Source organism: Lissotriton helveticus, chromosome 1_1, assembly GCF_964261635.1.
Source record: "Lissotriton helveticus chromosome 1_1, aLisHel1.1, whole genome shotgun sequence".
Lineage (NCBI taxonomy): Eukaryota > Metazoa > Chordata > Amphibia > Caudata > Salamandridae > Lissotriton > Lissotriton helveticus.
In genome coordinates this window covers 1730296716-1730319494 of record NC_136057.1, presented here as the reverse complement: position 1 = coordinate 1730319494, position 22779 = coordinate 1730296716, and the positions used below count along the sequence as shown (strand labels likewise).

At 50.7% G+C, this 22779-nt stretch overlaps 1 protein-coding gene across 2 annotated transcripts in view; it reads left to right on the top strand.

Annotated features, from left to right (window-relative positions):
* The window catches only part of CD63 (CD63 molecule), a 129472-nt gene that overhangs the window by 51408 nt on the left and 55285 nt on the right, over positions 1-22779 (top strand). The window contains exons 1-2 of one of the 2 annotated variants that reach the window (XM_078689184.1): positions 18692-18823; positions 19797-19882. In XM_078689184.1, the coding sequence (XP_078545310.1) occupies positions 19817-19882 (66 nt within the window). In that variant the 5' untranslated portion in view covers positions 18692-18823; positions 19797-19816. Of the gene's footprint in view, positions 1-18691; positions 18824-19796; positions 19883-22779 lie in introns of those variants that run through there. The other variant, XM_078689183.1, reaches the window with a different exon arrangement.

The following is a 22779-nucleotide window of genomic DNA, read 5'->3' as shown; positions in this document are numbered from 1 at the left end:
TTTACCTGAAAAGCTTAAGCGAAGATGGGATATCCTACTGCCCTGCCTTTTGTTTGCTTACAGAGTGGTCCCACAGAAGGGAGTTGGCTACAGTCCTTTTGAACTTCTGTTTGGGCACCCTGTAAGAGGACCCCTTTGTCTGGTGAAGGAGGGATGGGAGTTACCTCTCAAAGCTCCAAAATAAGACATTGTGGGTGTGAGAAGTTGGCCTGATGTGCAGTGCTCACTATTCTAGTGATCACTATATATCAGTCCAAACAACCCTTATTGATGATTGGTTGTAAGTCAACCTTATAGACCAGCTATCCTAGTAGCATGGATACGAGCAGTCTAAGGCTAAGACTCTAGAGGGCGTGTTAAGCCAGCTGTTTTACCATCACATTACCCCTTGAACACCCAGTGAAAGGACACCACACAAGTGTTATGAAAATAAACAATGTATTTATTAGAATCACAACAACCCTGTACTCTTTATGAGGACAGGGTGCTAGGCACACAACAAAACTCTTACGAAAATACTTTTAAGTTAGCACGTTACACAAATGCCCGAGGGGCACGAAAAACCATATACACTAAAAGTGGAATGCGAATTACTAGCAGGTAAGTAACAGTTCTAATAGGCTTTGGAATCGCTAGGACTGGACTAGGGAATCGTTAGATTACTACTAGGAGGCCCAGGGGACTCGGGTGCAGAGTGTGCACTCTCACGCGGGATGCGGGACAAAGTCTATGGAGGCTAGTAAAGGCAAAGTTAGTGTTCACGGGCGAACCCGACCTGGTAGGAAGAAAATGACAGTGGATCCTGACCCTTGGATAGTGAGGCTATGCTGGGACACCGGAGTGCCGAAGTTACCTAGCCCAGGGGCTGCAGCTGCATAGGTCTGAAAAGACGTCGGGGATCTCGTTGCCGGACCGGGAGCCTGGAAGGAAGAAGTTGCTGGCAGGCGACCAGTGAAGGAAAGTTCGATGGATCCAAGCCTGGATCAAGGAAGAAGAAACCTGAAAGCAGAGGGGACCAAGTTCTTGAATCACTAGCCAGTGATTAAGTGGGCACCAGGATGGCACCGGGCGAAGTCACCGCAGTCAGGTGAGTGGGCGCTGCTGGGCTCTGCAGTCTCTCGGACCAGGAGGCGTTGTCGGCGACCAGGATGGAGGTGCGAGCTGTCCCACGAAGGATGAAGTCGTTGGCGTCGAAGTTACCCAGGATTGGGCAACAAGCCTTGGCTAATTCAAGCCCACGCGGTGGACTCAAAATGGCGTCTTGAGTGGACCAGGAGGGTCCGGGGTGCTCCTCTTCTGGAAGGGAGCAAGGGCCAGTCTGGAGCAACCAGACCAGCAGCAGAAATGTCGTCGGGCGTCGTCAGGAAGGCCACAAGCCAGCGGGCTAGTAGCCAAACAACGCGGTGAGCAGTAAAAAGCAGAAGGGCCCCACGCAGATCGTGGAGATGCTGGGGGGCTGCTCTTCGGTGCTGGAGCTGCTCAGGGTGGGGGCTTCTCGGACCCCAAAGCACTCACCAGGAAATTACTCGGTGGGCTTGCTGTGCAGAAGTCGTGCGGTCTTGGCGATGGCCGGTCCCTCGAGGTCTCGTCGCACCCACGGTTCTCAGCTGGGCTGTAGAGGTGGGTAGAGGTCAGAGGTGCCAGGGAAGCCGGGTCTCGTCGAGCTGGGCAGTCGGATTCCGGAGGAAGGACGTGCAGCAGACCGCAGTGTTCTTAGATGGTGCCTGCGGATGCAGGGTGACTACTCCTTAGCCACAAGGGAGAATCTTGAGGAAGAAATCGTGAAGTCCTTTCGTGGAAAGTGGTATCTTGATTCCAAAGATGATCTGATTTGGAAGGGGGCCAGTCTCTACCTTTATCTGGGAAAAAGGGGCTGGCACGCGACTAGGTCCTGCCCTATGGGTGGGACCAGGAGGGGGGTGGTTACACCCACTTCCTTGGCGGGCTTTTCCCCAGCACAGGGTCTGGAGTGACCCTGGAACTGGTTCCAGCCAGCCTATGCACAGTGAGCACCGGGGTGCCACGTGCAGTCACCTTCCTCTAAAGCCCTGCCTACCTACAATACACAAAACCCTGTCTGGGACGGTGCTGGCACCGCCCCTGGCAGGAAACCCTTTGTCCTTATCTCCTGCTCTGGGAGGACTCCCAGCAGCAGGAGGGCAGACTTGTGTCTCGGTGGCAGCATCCATTTTGTGGATGCTAAGGCTCTGTCTGACTTTTAACCGGGTTATAGGTTACAGGCATGTCGTGTCCCTCTAGAAGGGTGGAATGCTAACCCCGTCGCCAGAATTGGCGAGGGGTTAGTATTCCAATTCGTATGACACCTTACTCGACATGTTTTGATAAAGCGATACCAGAGTTGGCACATAACCGCGAGGATTATAATGCACTTAAGAGTATATGGTATGCGATATCATGGAAACGGCTAAGGGATAGATCCCGAAAGCCGCAGACAGGCTCAGCTCATGCCAGAGCACCATCTCACACGATTCCAAGCACTCTGCCTTCAGGATTGTTAAGGCCTGCCATAGGAGTGACTGATAGGAGATCTGTGTGTCCATTTTAGGGTTAGATATAGGTATACTATATCTAAAGCAAAGGGTGAGTACACCACCTTGCCCCAGCTGTCGTGCAGCCAGTTGTGTCAGTTTTAGTTAGTCAATCCAGGGGTGGCATAATACATGCTTCAGCCCCTGGGAGACTTCTGGGTACACCTCAGCCCTGGGTACAGGGACTTGGAGAGGGCCCAGTGCCAATTCAGTACCTGAGTACAATTTGGATAGAGAGAACAGCTAGGCTGTGGGTCTGATTAGCAGGCCCACAGCCAGGGAAAGTCGTAAACCAGTGCAGCAAAAAGCAAAAAATCTGGGTGATCATAGGATTGCAGACCCTACTCTCCTACATGACCCCCCCCCAAACTTTGGGACAATAAACTAACCTTGACCAGGTGAGTCTTCTTGCTCTAAGTGGAAATACCTGGAGAGCCCATCAGCATTGCTGTGATCAGTCCCAGGTCTATGCTCCACTGTAAAATCCATCCCCTGTAGGGAAATGGACCACCTAAGCAGTTTGGGGTTTTCACCCTTCATCTGATTTAGCCACAAGAGGGGCTTATGGTCTGTCTGAATGGTGAAGTGAGTGCCAAACAAGTAGGCCCTCAGCTTCTTCAGGGCCCAGACCACAGCAAAGGCCTCCCTCTCAATGGCTGACCAATTTTTCTCTCTGGGTGTCAACCTTCTACTAATGAAAGCAATAGGCTGATCATTACCATCAAAATTCAGTTGAGACAGAACAGCTCCCACACCCAACTCAGAAGCATCTGTTTGGACAATGAATGGCTTGGAGTAATCTGGACTCTTGAGGATAGGTGCTGTGCACATGGCCTGCTTTAGGTCATTGAATGCTTTCTGACAGCTTGCTGTCCACTGAACTTTCTTTGGCATCTTTTTGCTTGTCAGGTCATTAAGGGGGGTCACTATGGACCCATAATTTCTGACAAACTTCCTATAGTACCCAGTCAGGCCCAAGAAAGCTCGAACCTGAGTCTGGGTGATTGGAGGAGTCCAGTCCTTGATGGCCTGTATCTTACTCTCCAGTGGCTGAACCTGGCCTCCACCTACAAGGTGGCCCAGGTATACAACCTGTGACTGCCCTATCTGGCACTTGGTGGCCTTGATAGTGAGGCCTGCCTTTTGCAGGGCCTCTAACACTTTCCTTAGGTGGACCAGGTGATCCTCCCAGGTGGAGCTAAAGACAGCAATATCGTCAAGATAAGCTGCACAGAAGTCATCCAGCCCAGTGAGGACTTGATTCACCAACCTTTGGAAGGTGGCAGGTGCATTTTTCAGTCCAAAGGGCATTACCACAAATTGATAATGCCCTCCAGGGGTAGAAAATGCTGTCTTAGGTTTGGCTTCCTCAGCTAACCTGATTTGCCAATACCCAGCTGTCAAATCAAATGTGCTTAAGAAGTTGGCAGAAGCCAATCTATCTATAAGCTCATCTGCTCTTGGTATTGGGTGGGCATCAGTCTTAGTGACTGCATTGAGGCCTCTGTAGTCTACGCAAAACCTCATCTCTCTCTTACCACCCTGGGTGTGAGGCTTTGGCACTAGAACTACTGGGCTAGCCCAAGGGCTATCTGAGGGCTCAATGACTCCCAGTTCCAACATTTTCTGCACTTCAGTTTTGATGCAGTCTCTAACATGATCAGGCTGCCTGTAGATTTTACTCTTGACAGGCAGACTGTCTCCAGTGTCAACATCATGGGTACACCAATCAGTTTGGCTGGGTGTCAGAGAGAACATATGTCGAAAGGATTGCAGAACTTGCCTGCAATCCTGTTGCTGATGTTCAGTGAGGCTGCCACAAAAGACAACACCATCAACTGACCCATCATCAGGATTCTGAGTGAGCAGGTCTGGGAGAGGGTCACTCTCTTCCTCCTGTCCCTCATCTGTGGCCATGAGCAAGCTCATGTCCTTCCTGTCAACATATGCCTTGAGCCTGTTAACATGGAGCACTCTGAGAGGGCTCCTGGGAGTTCCAAGGTCCACCAAGTAGGTAACCTCTCCCTTTTGCTCAATGATGGTGTGGGGCCCAGACCATTTGTCTTTCAGAGCTGCTGGGGCCACTGGCTCCACCACCCACACCTTCTGTCCTGGCTGGTACACAGTCAGTACAGCCTTTTGGTCATGCCAAGCTTTTTGAAGTTCCTGGCTGGCCTCAAGGTTTTTAGATGCCTTTTCCATATACTCAGCCATCCTGGAGCGGAGACCAAGTACATAGTCCACTATGTTGGTTGCAGGCTTTTTGAGAGGTCTCTCCCATCCTTCCTTCACCAAACACAGGGGTCCCCTTACAGGATGCCCATACAGAAGCTCAAAAGGGCTGTAGCCAACCCCCTTCTGTGGGACCTCTCTGTAAGCAAACAAGAGGCAGGGGATCAGGACATCCCATCTTCTCCTAAGAGGTTCAGGTAGTCCCTGAATCATCCCTTTCAGGGTCCTGTTGAATCTCTCAACAAGCCCATTGCATTGTGGATGATAGGGTGTGGTGAACTTGTAGTTCACACCACACTCTTTCCACATGGCAGTCAGATATCCTGACATGAAGTTTGTACCTCTGTCAGAAACGACCTCCTTAGGGAAACCCACTCTGGAGAACACTCCAACTAGGGCTCTTGCCACTACAGGGGCTGTAGTGGTCCTAAGGGGAATAGCCTCAGGATACCTGGTGGCATGGTCCACCACCACCAGTATAAACTTGTGTCCTGATGCTGTCTGGGGTTCCATTGGACCAACAATGTCAATCCCCACTCTTTCAAAGGGAACCCCCACCACAGGTAGTGGTATGAGGGGGGCCTTTGTTGTGCCACCTGACTTACCACTGGCTTGGCAAGTGACACATGAGCGACAAAACTCCTTGGTATTCTCATTCATATGGGGCCAGTGAAAGTGTGAGACAAGCCTGTCCCAAGTCTTTGTCTGACCTAAATGACCTGCAAGGGGAATCTCATGGGCCAAGGTGAGAAGGAAACCTCTCAGAGACAAGGGGATGACCAGCCTCCTGGTTGCACCAGGCTTGGGGTCTCTTGACTCAGAGTACAGGAGTCCATCTTCCCAGTATACCCTGTGGGCACCTGTGGCATTCCCTGCAGCCTCAGCAGCAGCCTGCTGTCTGAGGGGTTCAAGGGAAGGGCAGCTCAACTGTTCCTTCCCCAGGTCTGCTCTGGAGGGTCCCCCTGAGCCCAGAAACTCAACTTGATCAAGTTCAAGCTCTTTAGGCTCAGTTTCCCTCAGCTCTTCTAGATCAGCCTCCTCAGAGACTTGATCCTCAACCTGGGGCAAGGGGGAAGGCAAAGCCTTACCCTTACTGCTCTTCTTCTTGGGAGGTGTCTGGTCCATAATTTCAGGATCCAGCACCTGTTCAGTGGGGCATCTTCTGGCCTGTGACCTAGTCACAGCAAGCACATGTGCTGGCAAGCCTAACATCTCCATGTGAGTCCTCTGCTCCACTTCTGACCATTGTGATGACTCCAAATCATTGCCCAACAAACAATCAACTGGGAGGTCTGAACTGACTACAACTTTCTTTTGTCCCTTCACTCCACCCCAGGAGAAAGCTACAATTGCCACACTATGACTAGTAGTGACATTGCTGGCATTGGTCACCAGGAAATCAGTACCTGGCATGATCTGTCCAGGGTCCACAAAGTTAGGTGTCACCATGGTGACACTGGCACAAGTGTCCCTATAGGCCTGAGCCATTTTGCCATTAATCAAAGGTGTCTGCCTGTATTTGCCCAAAGTATTGGGACTTATTTCAGGGGACATATCCATATCCCCTGTACAGACAAGGACAGCCTGAGTGAGTGTGCCAACTAAGTTGTCAGACCCCTCAGTACCCAAGGTTAACCCAACTAATGCCTTGGGAGGTACACTACCACTACTGACTGTACTAGGGGGTGCAGTTGCCTTAGGGGCTGTAGTGGCAGGAGTTTGTCCTCCTCTTTTGGTGCACTCACTAAACCAGTGAGATTTACTTTTGCAGTACTGGCACCACCTTTTTGACTGGCCTTCTTGAGTCTTCTTTTTCTGGGAAGCCTGACCCCCACCCTCTTTGGTTTGTTGGGGACCTGGTGAAGACTTCTGGTCATTTTGCTCATTCTTAACATTACCCTTCTGGTCTGCTTTCTTCTGACCACCCTGGTTCTGGTTCTGGTTCTGCTTGATCCTTGTCCTGACCCATTTGTCTGCCTTCTTTCCCAATTCTTGGGGAGAGGTCAGATCTGAATCAACAAGGTGCTGGTGCAGCAACTGGTTCTGACAATTGTTCAAAATTTGTTCTCTCATCATTAGATTATACAATCCTGTGTAATCTGTAACCTTGCTACCCAGCAACCAGCCCTCCAAAGCCTTAGTGGCACAATCCACAAAATCAGACCAGTCCTGAGACTGAGTTTTCTGGGTGTCTCTGAACAGCAACCTGTACTGCTCAGTGGTTAAACCAAACCCATCAACCAGTGTATTCTTCAGGACCTGGTAATTGTTAGCATCCTCCACTCTTGTAGTGAGGAGCTTATCTCTACCTTTACCATCAAAGGAGAGCCACAGTATAGCTGCCCACTGACTCTGGGGAATGTTCTGCACAGTGCAGGCCCTCTCCAGAGCAGCCATCCATTTCTGGATGTCATCCCCTTGCTTAAAGGGGGGCACTATTTTAGTCAGGTGTTTAGTATCTAAACCCTTCTCTCTATCTCTTGGGAGATTGCCGCCACCAGTGGGAGCTAGCCCACTCATCTGCTGCTCTCTTGCCAGGGCAAGCTTCTCTTTGGCCAGGGCAATTTCTTCCCTTTCAATCCTCAGTTCAGCTTGTCTCATCCTAGCCTCATGCTCCTTTCTCTGAGGGGAAGTAAATCTCCTCTGTGGAGGATTCCTTCTCCCCTGAGAAGAGGCATTAGAGTGCAGAGATCTATTGGAGTCCCTAGAAAGAGATCTATCTCTCCTAACTCCAAGGTTAGGCCCACTTCGGGTTAGTACTGGGGGGCCCCCAGATCCTAGCCCAAGTAAGTCTAAGTTGGTCCTAGTTAGCCTTCTGACTACCTCAAGACCCTTGTCTACCTCATCCCCAGAGAGTACCTCCTCATCCTCCTCCTCAACTGCTGAATCAGTGTTGGGGAGGTCTGGATCCCCAGAGGTTCCCTCTAAGGCTGGCATGCTCTCATGTAACTGAGAGAGCTTTCTGGCATCATACGTCTCTAAGAGACCTATCAGAAAGGGAAGGGTGGGGTTAGACCCCTGCTTCAAATTCCTGGAGACACAGAGTTGCCTCATCTCCTGAAAATTGAGAGCTGCATATCTTGAAGTGACCTGTGGAGGGTCAACACTGACCAGGGGAGTCTCAGTAGAGTCCCCCTGAGTCGACATGCTTTTCTAGTGAGGTGTAAGTGGTGCACTTACCTACACTATATGTTTGCCTACTGATCCCTTGCTAGAGTTGTAGTTTAGGGTGTGCTAGGCCCTAGGAGCTACAACAGCTGGTTCAGTAGAACTCAGAGTATTCTAAGCTAAGTTATATGTACCTTTAGTACTTATGTGATCTTTCACAAGATATTCTTAGGGCATGTGTGGTAAAACAACAGCAAGCTCAAATCCCAACCGCTGCTCACCAATGTGAGAAGTTGGCCTGATGTGCAGTGCTCACTATTCTAGTGATCACTATATATCAGTCCAAACAACCCTTATTGATGATTGGTTGTAAGTCAACCTTATAGACCAGCTATCCTAGTAGCATGGATACGAGCAGTCTAAGGCTAAGACTCTAGAGGGCGTGTTAAGCCAGCTGTTTTACCATCACATTACCCCTTGAACACCCAGTGAAAGGACACCACACAAGTGTTATGAAAATAAACAATGTATTTATTAGAATCACAACAACCCTGTACTCTTTATGAGGACAGGGTGCTAGGCACACAACAAAACTCTTACGAAAATACTTTTAAGTTAGCACGTTACACAAATGCCCGAGGGGCACGAAAAACCATATACACTAAAAGTGGAATGCGAATTACTAGCAGGTAAGTAACAGTTCTAATAGGCTTTGGAATCGCTAGGACTGGACTAGGGAATCGTTAGATTACTACTAGGAGGCCCAGGGGACTCGGGTGCAGAGTGTGCACTCTCACGCGGGATGCGGGACAAAGTCTATGGAGGCTAGTAAAGGCAAAGTTAGTGTTCACGGGCGAACCCGACCTGGTAGGAAGAAAATGACAGTGGATCCTGACCCTTGGATAGTGAGGCTATGCTGGGACACCGGAGTGCCGAAGTTACCTAGCCCAGGGGCTGCAGCTGCATAGGTCTGAAAAGACGTCGGGGATCTCGTTGCCGGACCGGGAGCCTGGAAGGAAGAAGTTGCTGGCAGGCGACCAGTGAAGGAAAGTTCGATGGATCCAAGCCTGGATCAAGGAAGAAGAAACCTGAAAGCAGAGGGGACCAAGTTCTTGAATCACTAGCCAGTGATTAAGTGGGCACCAGGATGGCACCGGGCGAAGTCACCGCAGTCAGGTGAGTGGGCGCTGCTGGGCTCTGCAGTCTCTCGGACCAGGAGGCATTGTCGGCGACCAGGATGGAGGTGCGAGCTGTCCCACGAAGGATGAAGTCGTTGGCGTCGAAGTTACCCAGGATTGGGCAACAAGCCTTGGCTAATTCAAGCCCACGCGGTGGACTCAAAATGGCGTCTTGAGTGGACCAGGAGGGTCCGGGGTGCTCCTCTTCTGGAAGGGAGCAAGGGCCAGTCTGGAGCAACCAGACCAGCAGCAGAAATGTCGTCGGGCGTCGTCAGGAAGGCCACAAGCCAGCGGGCTAGTAGCCAAACAACGCGGTGAGCAGTAAAAAGCAGAAGGGCCCCACGCAGATCGTGGAGATGCTGGGGGGCTGCTCTTCGGTGCTGGAGCTGCTCAGGGTGGGGGCTTCTCGGACCCCAAAGCACTCACCAGGAAATTACTCGGTGGGCTTGCTGTGCAGAAGTCGTGCGGTCTTGGCGATGGCCGGTCCCTCGAGGTCTCGTCGCACCCACGGTTCTCAGCTGGGCTGTAGAGGTGGGTAGAGGTCAGAGGTGCCAGGGAAGCCGGGTCTCGTCGAGCTGGGCAGTCGGATTCCGGAGGAAGGACGTGCAGCAGACCGCAGTGTTCTTAGATGGTGCCTGCGGATGCAGGGTGACTACTCCTTAGCCACAAGGGAGAATCTTGAGGAAGAAATCGTGAAGTCCTTTCGTGGAAAGTGGTATCTTGATTCCAAAGATGATCTGATTTGGAAGGGGGCCAGTCTCTACCTTTATCTGGGAAAAAGGGGCTGGCACGCGACTAGGTCCTGCCCTATGGGTGGGACCAGGAGGGGGGTGGTTACACCCACTTCCTTGGCGGGCTTTTCCCCAGCACAGGGTCTGGAGTGACCCTGGAACTGGTTCCAGCCAGCCTATGCACAGTGAGCACCGGGGTGCCACGTGCAGTCACCTTCCTCTAAAGCCCTGCCTACCTACAATACACAAAACCCTGTCTGGGACGGTGCTGGCACCGCCCCTGGCAGGAAACCCTTTGTCCTTATCTCCTGCTCTGGGAGGACTCCCAGCAGCAGGAGGGCAGACTTGTGTCTCGGTGGCAGCATCCATTTTGTGGATGCTAAGGCTCTGTCTGACTTTTAACCGGGTTATAGGTTACAGGCATGTCGTGTCCCTCTAGAAGGGTGGAATGCTAACCCCGTCGCCAGAATTGGCGAGGGGTTAGTATTCCAATTCGTATGACACCTTACTCGACATGTTTTGATAAAGCGATACCAGAGTTGGCACATAACCGCGAGGATTATAATGCACTTAAGAGTATATGGTATGCGATATCATGGAAACGGCTAAGGGATAGATCCCGAAAGCCGCAGACAGGCTCAGCTCATGCCAGAGCACCATCTCACACGATTCCAAGCACTCTGCCTTCAGGATTGTTAAGGCCTGCCATAGGAGTGACTGATAGGAGATCTGTGTGTCCATTTTAGGGTTAGATATAGGTATACTATATCTAAAGCAAAGGGTGAGTACACCACCTTGCCCCAGCTGTCGTGCAGCCAGTTGTGTCAGTTTTAGTTAGTCAATCCAGGGGTGGCATAATACATGCTTCAGCCCCTGGGAGACTTCTGGGTACACCTCAGCCCTGGGTACAGGGACTTGGAGAGGGCCCAGTGCCAATTCAGTACCTGAGTACAATTTGGATAGAGAGAACAGCTAGGCTGTGGGTCTGATTAGCAGGCCCACAGCCAGGGAAAGTCGTAAACCAGTGCAGCAAAAAGCAAAAAATCTGGGTGATCATAGGATTGCAGACCCTACTCTCCTACAGTGGGTTATGTACTTGGTCTCCGCTCCAGGATGGCTGAGTATATGAAAAAGGCATCCAAAAACTTTGAGGCTAGCCAGGAACTCCAAAAAGCCTGGCATGACCAAAAGGCTGTGCTGACTGTTTACCAGCCAGGGCAGAAAGTGTGGGTGTTGGAGCCAGTGGCCCCAGCAGCACTCCAAGACAAATGGTCTGGTCCCCACACTATTGTTGAACAGAAGGGAGAGGTAACCTATCTGGTTGATCTTGGAACTCCCAGGAGCCCCCGCAGGGTGCTTCATGTCAACAGATTGAAACCATATGTTGACAGGGCAGACATGGGCTTGCTCATGGCTATTGATGAAGGACAGGAGGAAGAGAATGACCCTCTCCCAGACCTGCTCTCTCAGAACCCTGATGATGGATCAGTTGATGGTGTAGCCTTGGTAGGCAGCCTCACTGATCAGCAGCAGAGGGACTGCAGACAAGTTCTGCAGACCTACAGACATATGTTTTCACTGGCTCCAAGTCAGACTAGCTGGTGCACCCATGAGATGGACACTGGTGACAGTCTGCCTGTGAAGGGTAAAATCTACAGGCAACCTGATCATGTCAGGGACTGTATCAGGACAGAGGTCCAAAAGACTTTGGAGTTGGGAGTCATTGAGCCCTCAGAGAGCCCTTGGGCCAGTCCTGTAGTCCATGTGCCTAAACCTCACAACCAAGATGGTAAGAGAGAAATGAGGTTTTGTATGGATTACAGAGGCCTCAATGCTGTCACTAGGACAGATGCCCACCCAATACCAAGAGCAGATGAGTTCACTGACAGATTGGCTTCTGCCAAGTTTTTGCGTACATTTGACTTGACAGCTGGCTACTGGCAGATCAGACTAGCTGATGATGCAAAAGCCAAAACAGCATTCTCAACCCCAGGAGGTCATTATCAATTTGTGGTTATGCCCTTTGGTCTGAAGAATGCACCTGCCACATTCCAAAGGTTGGTGAACCAAGTCCTCTCAGGTCTGGATGACTACTGTGCAGCTTATCTTGATGATATTGCTGTCTTTAGCTCCACTTGGGAAGATCACCTGATCCACCTTAAGAATGTTTTGGAGGCCCTGCAAAAAGCAGGCCTAACTATCAAGGCTACCAAGTGACAGATAGGGCAGAGCAAGGTTGTGTACCTGGGCCACCTGGTAGGTGGAGGTCAGGTTCAACCATTGGAGAGCAAGATCCAGACCATAAAGGACTGGACTGCTCCCACCACCCAGACACAGGTCAGAGCGTTCTTGGGCCTAACTGGGTACTACAGGAAGTTTGTTAAGAACTATGGGTCCATTGTGACTACTCTTAATGACTTAACTTCCAAGAAATTGCCAAAGAAAATTCAGTGGACAGTAAGCTGTCAAAAGGCATTTGATGACCTGAAGCAGGCCATGTGCACTGCACCTATTCTGCAAAGTCCAGACTACTCTAAGGAATTCATCGTTCAAACAGATGCTTCTGAATTGGGTGTGGGTGCTGTTCTTCCATAACTGAATAAAGATGTTCAAGACCAGCCAATAGCTTTTATTAGCAGAAGAGTGACCCCTAGAGAGAAACGTTGGTCAGCTATTGAGAGGGAGGCCTTTGCTGTGGTTTGGGCCCTGAAGAAGCTGAGGCCATACTTGTTTGGTACTCACTTCAAGATTCAGACAGACCATAAGCCCCTCTTATGGCTAAATCAGATGAAGGGTGAAAATCCCAAACTGCTTAGGTGGTCCATTTCCCTACAGGGGATGGACTTTACAGTGGAACATAGACCTGGGACTAACCATGCCAATGCCGATGGACTCTCCAGATATTTCCACTTAGAACATGAAGACTCAACTGGTCAAGGTTGGTTTAATGTCCCTGCTTTGGGGGGGGGTTGTGTATGAGATTAGGGTCTGCTTCCTATGGTCACCCCCACTTTTTGCTGTGATTTTCTGGTTTTTCGACTTTAGTGTGGCTGTGGGCCTGCTAATCAGACCCACAGCCCAGCTGTTCTCTCTCTAAATTGATGCCATGTACTTTAGGTGCATACCTCATTGGGTATTGGGTCACCTTTGTGAGCCCCTGTATAGTGTACCATAGGTACCCAAGGCATAGGTGCATCCAAGGCCTACCAGGGGCTGCCGCATGTATTATGCCACCCCTGGCTGGCCATCCAAACTGACACCACAGACTGATCACTCAGCTTGGGTAAGGTGGTGTTATCACCCCTTACTTAGATATAGTATATCTATATCTACCTTATATATAGACACATATGCACCTATAAGTCACGCCTATGGTAGGCCTCGACAATCCTGGAGACAGAGTGCTTGGTTTTATGTGAGAGGGTGCCCTAGCATGAGCTGAGCCCCTCTGCAGTTTTCTGAACCATCTCCTTACAGCTGTTCTGTGATATAGCCATACCATATACTCTTAAGTGCATTATAATCCTCGCGGTTAATGCTAACTTTGGTTTGGCTTTATCAAAACATGTCGTGTAAGGTGTCAAACACTTTGGAATACTACACCCTGCCAATTCTGGCGGCAGGGGTAGCATTCCACCCTTCTAGAGGGAAAAGACATGTATGTTACTGCTTTACCCGGTTAAAGTTAAACAGAGCCTCAGCATCACAAAATGGATGCTGCTGCCACAGACACAAGTTTGACCTCCTGCTGCTGGAGGAAACTCCAGCAAGGGAGGCCTGGACAATAGGTTTCCTGTCAAGGGAGGTGCTAGCACCTCCCCAGACAGCCTGTAGTGTATTGGGGCAGGGTGGGTTGAATGGAAAGATGCTTTTCCAGACACTGCCTGGGGCACACAAGGTGCTCCATGCATAGCCCGGTTCAAACCAGTTGCTGGGGCACTCCAGCCCCGCTCTGGCGCGAAACTGGACAAAGGGAAAGGGGTGTAACCACCCCCTTCCCAGGTCCACCCATAGGAGGGACCTAGAAGGTAATCCAGCCCATTTTCTTAGTATAAAGATAGGTGCTGTGTCCTCAGGACTTTAGATTATCCTGGAACGAAACTCTGATACGAAACTCTTGGACCTTCGACGTTCTATTCTGACTAGAAGACTGAAGACATCTCCCTTGTGGTCAAGGAGTGACCACCCTGTGCAAACAGGCACCACCAGTAAATTGACGATCTGCTTTGTCGACGCTCCCGCCGGAACCCAAAGACTCAGCGACACAGGAACTGGACTCTCAGATCTCTCTGACTCCGACACATATCCACAGCAAAGCTGAGACCTGTGGCGGACACGAGAGACGTGGGACCAGACACCCTGGACATCTTGCATTTTGCTAACTGCATCGACTCCTTAGGTAACTCTTAGTTGTGCATTGGGATACGAGAAGCCTCAGACCCGAGCGCCATTTTCACCGAAGCTCAGCCCTCCACACTCCACGAGTGCTGCGTGGGGCCCGCTCTTGCATTTCAGCTCAACGCATCTTCCTGGTTTCTAGCCCGCTGGCTAGTGAGCCCCCTGAAGACAAACCTTTGAAACCAAACTGCTTTCCTGGTTGCTCCAGGCTTGCTCCAGCTTCCCTGCAAAGGTGAAGCTCCTCAGACTTTGCTGGTCTGCTCCAAAGCCAATCTTTACTTCCTGCGTGGATTGCGTTTGCCAAGGCTTGTTGGGTCCAGTCTGGATACCAACACCACAGTCAACTAGATCCTTCGTGGGACTGCTTGAATCCAGCTCCTGGTCATTGTCAACACCTCCTGGTCCTCGTGGCTGCAGAGACAAGCTTCACCTCTTCACCTGAGATCATCGCGACATCGCCTGGTTCCTTCCTGGTTCCTTCCTGGTCACTGGCTAGTGACCCAGATTCTGTCCCCCCTGCTTTCAGGTCCTTCACGTCTTCGATCCACCCTTGGATCCACCCGGACACTCTTCCTCTGGTCGCCTGCAGCACTTCTTTGCAGATCTCCATTGAAAGCATCGACGAAACCCGACACCAAAAGGCACCTATGCACCCGGCTTCCCTGGGTGAGGTAACACGAGTACTCCGGTGCTCCCGTGGGTCTTGACTCTCGAAGTGTCCTAGTCTAAAGGGGTTTTGTCGTAGTCCATCGGAAGTGACCTTAAACAGTAACTTTGTAACTTCTTCGTTCTCCATTATAAGTCAATGGTAACTCGCGACTGTGTTTAGACACTGCACGCGTCTCCCGCTGGTCTCCTATTTCCTAACCTTTGGTTGTTTAGTATAGCCCCAGCGATTCCCTAGGCCCTAGGCCTATTCACTATTTCTGAAGTGGTTCTTATACCACTTACTTAGTATATGGTTTGTGAGGCCCCTAGGGCATAACTGTATTTGTGCAACTTATCATATGCTAATTGAGTAACTTGTGATGTACTTCGATCTCTGACCTCATAAAGAGTGCAGAGGGGTTGTGTTAGAAATAAATACATATAAATTTGATATATACCTTGTGTGGTAGCCTTTCATTTGGTATTCAAGGGATTATAATTGGTAAAACAGCTTGTTCACATGCTCTCTGAAGTTTTAGCCGAAGACTGGTGGTCCATGCTACCACTAGGATAGCTTGTCTATAAGGTTGACTTTACAACCACCATCAATAAGGGTCGTTTAGACTGGTGCAAGGTGCCCACTAGAATAGTGGACATCATATGCCAGGCTAACTTCTCACACGCTTTTCCACCCCAATGCCCCAAACTGTTCTGTGAGCATTGGCATAGCCAATAGGTCCCGCCTTTGGGACCTTATAACTGTTTAGCCATGCAACAGTTAATGTTGTTGCACCGAGGAGATTGTGCTGCATAACTAAATACTTATAAGGTCCCAAAAGCTAGACCTATTGGCTATGCCAATGCTTGTTTGCCTTGCATCCAAACACCCATCCTTTTTCTGTTTATCCGTGCATCCTTACAGCCTTCATCTGTCTTTCTTCCTTCTTTCCATCATCCCATTATTTCGGCTCTAGTCATCCACTCTTCTTTCCATCCATCCTTTTCCCAACACCTCCTTCTCTCGTGGCATACCTCCACCCATCCATTTTCTTCTCTAGCCATTCCTTTCTGCATCCACCCATCATTCCCTCCATCCTCCTCTATAGCGCTCCTACACCCCATCCTTTTCTCTATCCTCCCATCATCTCTCCCTTCCTTCCACTGCCAGAGCTGGTTTTCATGATCATCAAAGTCAACGCCGTCTTAAACACCAATTTAAAAGTTATATGTTACACAGAACTACCCTCTGGCACCACCTCCTCCTCTTTCCCCCAACTCCAGCTGGTAAAGTGGGTGGCTAAGGACGCCTGCGTTGTGAGTAGTTATGTATGTGCAAAGAGTATCCCCGTGTGTTGTGCGTAGTAGAGTGCACACAGGGAGTGGTGTGCCTTGCATGTTATCAGTGGTGTGTGTATGCAGGGAGTGGGTTGAATGTTGGTGGTGGGTGCTTGCAGGGAGTGGAGTGAATGTGGTCAGTGATGTGGGCTTGCAGGGAGTGGAGCGAATGTTGGCGGTGTGCGCTTGCAGGGAGTAGCGTGAATTTGGTGGTGTGCGCTTGCAGGGAGTGGAGTGAATGTTGGTGGTGTGTCCTTGCAGGGATTGGAGTGAATGTGGTCAGTGATGTGCGCTTGCAGGGAGTGGAGTGAATGTTGGTGGTGTGCGCTTGCAGGGAGTAGCGTGAATGTTGGTGGTGTGCGCTTGCAGGGAGTGGGGTGAATGTTTGTGGTGTGCGCTTGCAGGGAGTGGAGTGAATGTGGTCAGTGATGTGCGCTTGCAGGGAGTGGACTGAATGTTGGTGGTGTGTACTTGCAGGGAGTGGAGTGAATGTTGGTGATGTGCGCTGGAAGGGAGTGGAGTGAATGTTGGTGGTGTGTGCTTGCAGGGACTGGAGTGAATGTTGTCAGTGGTTTGTGTGCACTGGCTTACACGGAGTAGCGTGAATGTTGGTGGTGTGCACTGGCAGGGAGTGGAGTGAATGTTGGTGGTGTACGCTTGCAGGGACTGGAGTAAATGTTGTCAGTGGTTTGTGTGCGCTTGCAGGGAGTGGAGTGAATGTTGGTGGTATGTGTTTGCAGGGCATGGAGTGACTGTTGGTGGTGTGTGCTTGCAGGGACTGGAGTGAATGTTGGTGGTCTGTGCTTCCAGGGACTGGAGTGAATGTTGGTGGTGTGTACTTGCAGGGACTGGAGTGAATGCTGGTGGTCTGGCTTGCAGGGACTGGAGTGAATGTTGTCAGTGGTTTGTGTGCGCTTGCAGGGAGTGGAGTGTATTATTGGTGGTGTGCGCTTGCAGGGAGTGGAGTGAATGTTGGTGGTATGTGTTTGCAGTGCATGGAGTGACTGTTGGTGGTGTGTGCTTGCAGGGACTGGAGTGAATGTTGGTGGTCTGTGCTTCTAGGGACTGGAGTGAATGTTGGTGGTGTGTACTTGCAGGGACTGGAGTGAATGTTGGTGGTCTGGCTTGCAGGGACTGGAGTGAATGTTGTCAGTGGTTTGTGTGTGCTTGCAGGGAGTGGAGTGTATTATTGGTGGTGTGCGCTTGCAGGGAGTGGAGTGAAAGTTGGTGGTCTGCGCTTGCAGGGAGTGGAGTGAATGTGGTCAGTGATGTGCGCTTGCAGGGAGTGGAGTGAATGTTGGTGGTGTGCGCTTGCAGGGAGTAGCGTGAATGTTGGTGGTGTGCGCTTGCAGGGAGTGGGGTGAATGTTTGTGGTGTGCGCTTGCAGGGAGTGGAGTGAATGTGGTCAGTGATGTGCGCTTGCAGGGAGTGGACTGAATGTTGGTGGTGTGTACTTGCAGGGAGTGGAGTGAATGTTGGTGATGTGCGCTGGAAGGGAGTGGAGTGAATGTTGGTGGTGTGTGCTTGCAGGGACTGGAGTGAATGTTGTCAGTGGTTTGTGTGCACTGGCTTACACGGAGTAGCGTGAATGTTGGTGGTGTGCACTGGCAGGGAGTGGAGTGAATGTTGGTGGTGTACGCTTGCAGGGACTGGAGTAAATATTGTCAGTGGTTTGTGTGCGCTTGCAGGGAGTGGAGTGAATGTTGGTGGTATGTGTTTGCAGTGCATGGAGTGACTGTTGGTGGTGTGTGCTTGCAGGGACTGGAGTGAATGTTGGTGGTCTGTGCTTCCAGGGACTGGAGTGAATGTTGGTGGTGTGTACTTGCAGGGACTCGAGTTAACGCTGGTGGTCCGGCTTGCAGGGACTGGAGTGAATGTTGTCAGTGGTTTGTGTGCGCTTGCAGGGAGTGGAGTGTATTATTGGTGGTGTGCGCTTGCAGGGAGTGGAGTGAATGTTGGTGGTATGTGTTTGCAGTGCATGGAGTGACTGTTGGTGGTGTGTGCTTGCAGGGACTGGAGTGAATGTTGGTGGTCTGTGCTTCCAGGGACTGGAGTGAATGTTGGTGGTGTGTACTTGCAGGGACTGGAGTGAATGTTGGTGGTCTGGCTTGCAGGGACTGGAGTGAATGTTGTCAGTGGTTTGTGTGCGCTTGCAGGGAGTGGAGTGTATTATTGGTGGTGTGCGCTTGCAGGGAGTGGAGTGAAGGTTGGTGGTCTGCGCTTGCAGGGAGTGGAGTGAATGTTGTCAGTGGTTTGTGAGCGCTTGCAGGGACTGGGGCGAATGTTGGTGGTGTGCGCTTGCAGGGAGTGGAGTGAATGTTGTCAGTGGTTTGTGAGCGCTTGCAGGGACTGGGGCGAATGTTGGTGTTGTGCGCTTGCAGAGAGACTGGAGTGAATGTCAGCGGTGTGTGCGCGCTCGCAGGGAGCGGTCTTTTGGGCTGATCCCACACCCCGCCTCGCAGTGTCTGTGGTTGGTTGCGTCACGGTGGGAGGGTCACATGCTACCGGGGAAGTTTCCTGCGAGGAGGAGGAGGAGGCGGCGGGCACACGAGGAAGGGGGAGAGAGGAGCAGCCAGTTCAGCTCACACAGCCAGACGGAGCCGAGTTCGCAGTCGCAACCCGAGGAGAGGCCTGACAGAGAGAGGTGCGAGGGGCAGGGTGAGGGCGCAGGACCGAGGCCAACTTTTCACCAGAGTCCTGGGTCGAGATGAACGTGGGCTTTAGTAGTGGTGGTGGGGAGTGGCAGGGACTGCGGGTGCTGGTAAACGGAGAGCCCTCTCTCACAGGAGAGGGAGAGGGAGGGGGGGTGTTGAATTTTAGGGCGAACCCCCCTCCACTCACGAGAAAGCTGCTCGGAAGTGGTGTTGAGGGGGGGTTGAAGTGGCGGGGGCCGGGGTGTAAGGGGGGGGGGGAGAAGTGGAGGGGGCCGGTCAGTAACCATTCGGGCCTGTGACACGGTGGGGGGGGCAGGTTGACGCCTGGCAAGGAAGAGCCTCTCCTGTAAAAACAGGCGAGTGTGACGCGCAGGAGGGAGGCAGCATTGGGGTGTGAGGCGCACAGGGGTCGAAAAGTTTCGAGGAGGGGGGGCAAACAACTTTAAAAGGGGAGCTAGACAACGGGGGCGCTGGAGGGGCCTGGGGAGGGCAGGGGGTGATCCAGGGACAGCACGGGAAGGACCGCTCTTGGTGTGAGTGGGAAGCCAGGTTTGGAGGCCAGGCGGGAGCTCAAGGGCGGGTGAGCTGGGGAGACCGTGTTGAAAGGGATCCGAGAGACGGGGTGGGGGGCATTTTTGGGGACCGGGAGGGTTTCTGGGGAGGCAATACCTTGGCGAGTACTTGTCATTGGGCACCCGCTCTCAAAGGTTCCCGACCCTGACGTGCTTTGCAGGTTTTCAGGACCGTCATTGCCCCCCCCCCCCCCCCCCCCCCTATACTCAGATATATTTTGTATAAGTGTGGGGGGGGGGGCAGGCAAGGGGACGGTCCGTGTGTTTCCATTCACGTCTGAAATATTTCCTCACCTGTTCTTTCTCAACCATCGAGGTGTGCTGTTGATTGTGGTGGTGTCACGGGGCGCCTTTGAACTTTTTTTTTTTAACTATGATTTTTTCCTTACAGGGGCGAAAGAAGGACAGAAAATGGCCGTTTCCGGGGGCATGAAGTGCGTCAAATACTTGGTGTTCATCTTTAACTTCTTGTTTTGGGTGAGTGTAATTGTATTTGGGACAACGGGGGTTTCGAAAGGGGTTGTATGGAACTGTAGGGTGTCTGTCCAGGTGCGAAGGGGCCGTCTGTATATGTGACTAGGGCAAAGCTCGGGTTGAGCCGCCGCCTGGAACGTCCCAAATAGCATTTTTGGGTGCCAAACGTGTGACTAATGCGAAGAATCATTTGTCGCGACCGTGTGCCATATATATTGTGCATGATATTGACATTGGCGCTACTGGTACATAGCGTACAAGTGACTGAAATACTAGAGAATGCAAAGTAAATTTAACGTGACTATTCTGGTTAACTTCACGTGAAAGCAATTACCGATTGGTCAGGGTTCTGTGCCGCCCCCCCCCCCTTGAGTAGGCATGGGTTCATCGACCACCGAGCAGTGAAATCCATATCGCTCATGATGTCTTAGATGTATCTGTATGAGATTTAATTGCATATAATAAATTAGCGACAGGTTTATTGGTCGTACCGACTCCACCCAAAACCACTTCCACGTCAACCTGTGATTTTCCGTGCCCAGGGAAAGTACCCCGGAAAGAGGCCTTCTGCCTGACTAAGCATTTTTTGGGGGCTGGTTTGGAATAACTAAGCCTCACCCCTGGAGTGAGTCAGCCGGACTACAAAATGGAGTAGGCATTCCCCCTTTTCCGGAAGTAGTCTCAGAGCTCCCTTCCCGGCATACGGGACATTGCACAATTCTTGGGCTTGAGGAAAATGTTTCCATTGTCTCCCTACGAAACAACTGACAATGCGAGTATCGAGGAAAGTTTTGGGAGTATCAAATGTTCACATCCTGCCTTCCTAGGAACCTTGTTTAGTGCTGGGGTTGCCAACGTCACTTCGCGACCCTCTTTCGCCTTGGAGAGTGAACGTTTTCTCCCCTCTTATGATCATACACAACATAAAAAAAACACGTGGCATACATTTTTCATGGACATGTTCTAAACTAATATCTTGTGTTAAACACTGCGTGTATACTACTTCCTAAAGTATGCAGTCTTCTGATAAAGTGGCACATATCAAGGGCGCAGTTTTTCCCTCTTCTCCCTTTTACAGTTTCATCAAGCAGAACAAACAAATCAGAGGGTCTGTTTGAGGTGGGCTGGTCCTGTCGGAGTAAATGTACCCAGAATATGTTGGAAAAGCCGATAGGTTTTGTTTGTTGCAGACTTTTGGCTTCGTCAATGCTTGCTTTGTCTTGATTTTTATAAATTCATTTTTGAGGCACTGCCCAACATTGGCCAGTATAAAATATAAACACTATTTAAAAGCAAAACTATGAATATTTTTCTTTGGCCTCCCCAAGCACACTTTGCTATATAGCAGACCCTGGAAGTGAAGAGATCTACTCTGTCGAAGTGTAGAATGCCAATGCGAAGGGAATTATTTTTTCAACAGTCTTGTTTTACGTGAGAGCAACAGTATTGTGCTCCTAATGAGGGTGTCTGGTGATGCATGCATGATTGGGAGTGCCAATGAGTTTTGTTTTTCCTTCCGTGGGGAGACCGAAGCCAAACTACCTTGAATAACCAAAACGGGCCCTCCACTAAGGGTGGAAAGCCCCAGTGGTTAAGGTGTTCAAATGAAGCGCTATTACTGATATCACCTGTAGTGTGCTCTCTAAAGGATACCTTTGGGGCTTAGGCACTTTACTGATGCTGCAGATGTGGTGTTGGGGGTACAAGACCCAGCTGACATTCCAGGGTGGCAGCTAAGTGCTTCCGCATTCCATTTGTAGGCCTGCCCTTCTTTCAATCCTTAAATGTGTTTAGAGCTGGATGAAGGGACAGCTGCAAGTATTTAACAAATTCGCCATCCTTTTTATTTTTTTTCTCCTGAAATTGCCCTCTTTGCAAGTGTAGCAGGATCTGGTTTGGGTCGGAAGCTATCCTTAGTTTGATGGAACCAGTGCAGGCAGGAGGCCTTACCCATGGTACACTGCGTGACCCAGAGTGGCAACTTTTATGAAGCACCAGCTGTCTTGGTACGTTGAATTTTGATGCCATCGCACAAGAGCCTTTGGAATAACTTTGTTTTACAAGTTTAAGTGCGTTCCTCAGCCCGTTACTAGGGTGCGGTACTTACTGATATACTACTTTTTGCCTAAAAGAAGAAAATTACGTGCCTCAACTAAGCGTTTCCGAGAAGTGCAACTCATCATAAAAAAGATGGAAGTTCTAGAACTACTGAACTCTACAATCAATGCAAGTAAATTCCACTCTGCACTCCCTGAACACCCAGGCGCTATTTAAGTGTGCAGGTTATTTAATGCTCATTGTTCTTGCTAGTTTTATGGTGTGGCCTGTAAGCCGCGCAGATATGATGGGGACAGCCAGGGAAGCTGTAAAAGGACAGCAGTGATGTTTGCCTGTTGTTCAAACAACCTGTCTGGCAGCTGACCATAAATCCCTCTCGGAGGAGGGAGTGAAGCAGGAAGTGTAGAAAAGCCTTTCCCGGTATCTGATCTGGTCGGCACCAGGGCTTCACTGGGCAGGTTTCCTCATCCTAAGCCGACAGGGCTGATTCTTATAGGATCATTGGCGCTATGTATTGCAGCATTTAAAGTGCTTAAGAGTCCTATGTGGTGGTGAAGCGCTCGCCCTGCATGCGAAGCAGGCTACACCATGCGGTGTGTGGTTGCAAGTGCTGTGGGTTGTTCTGAGCCTGTGTGGGGTGCTTTTTGGTTTGTGAGACTTGATAGGTACTCTTGCTTTGGGGTGCAGGGTTTAATAGTTTGTGCGTACAAGTGTGAGGTGGAGGAGACTCGGTTTACATTGAGTTGACTTTCTTGTACTTTTAAAGCAACCAGGCTATATATAATATGCAAGGCCAACCCGGAAGTAAACAAACCACTGGGGGTCTTTTAAGCCACCGGGGT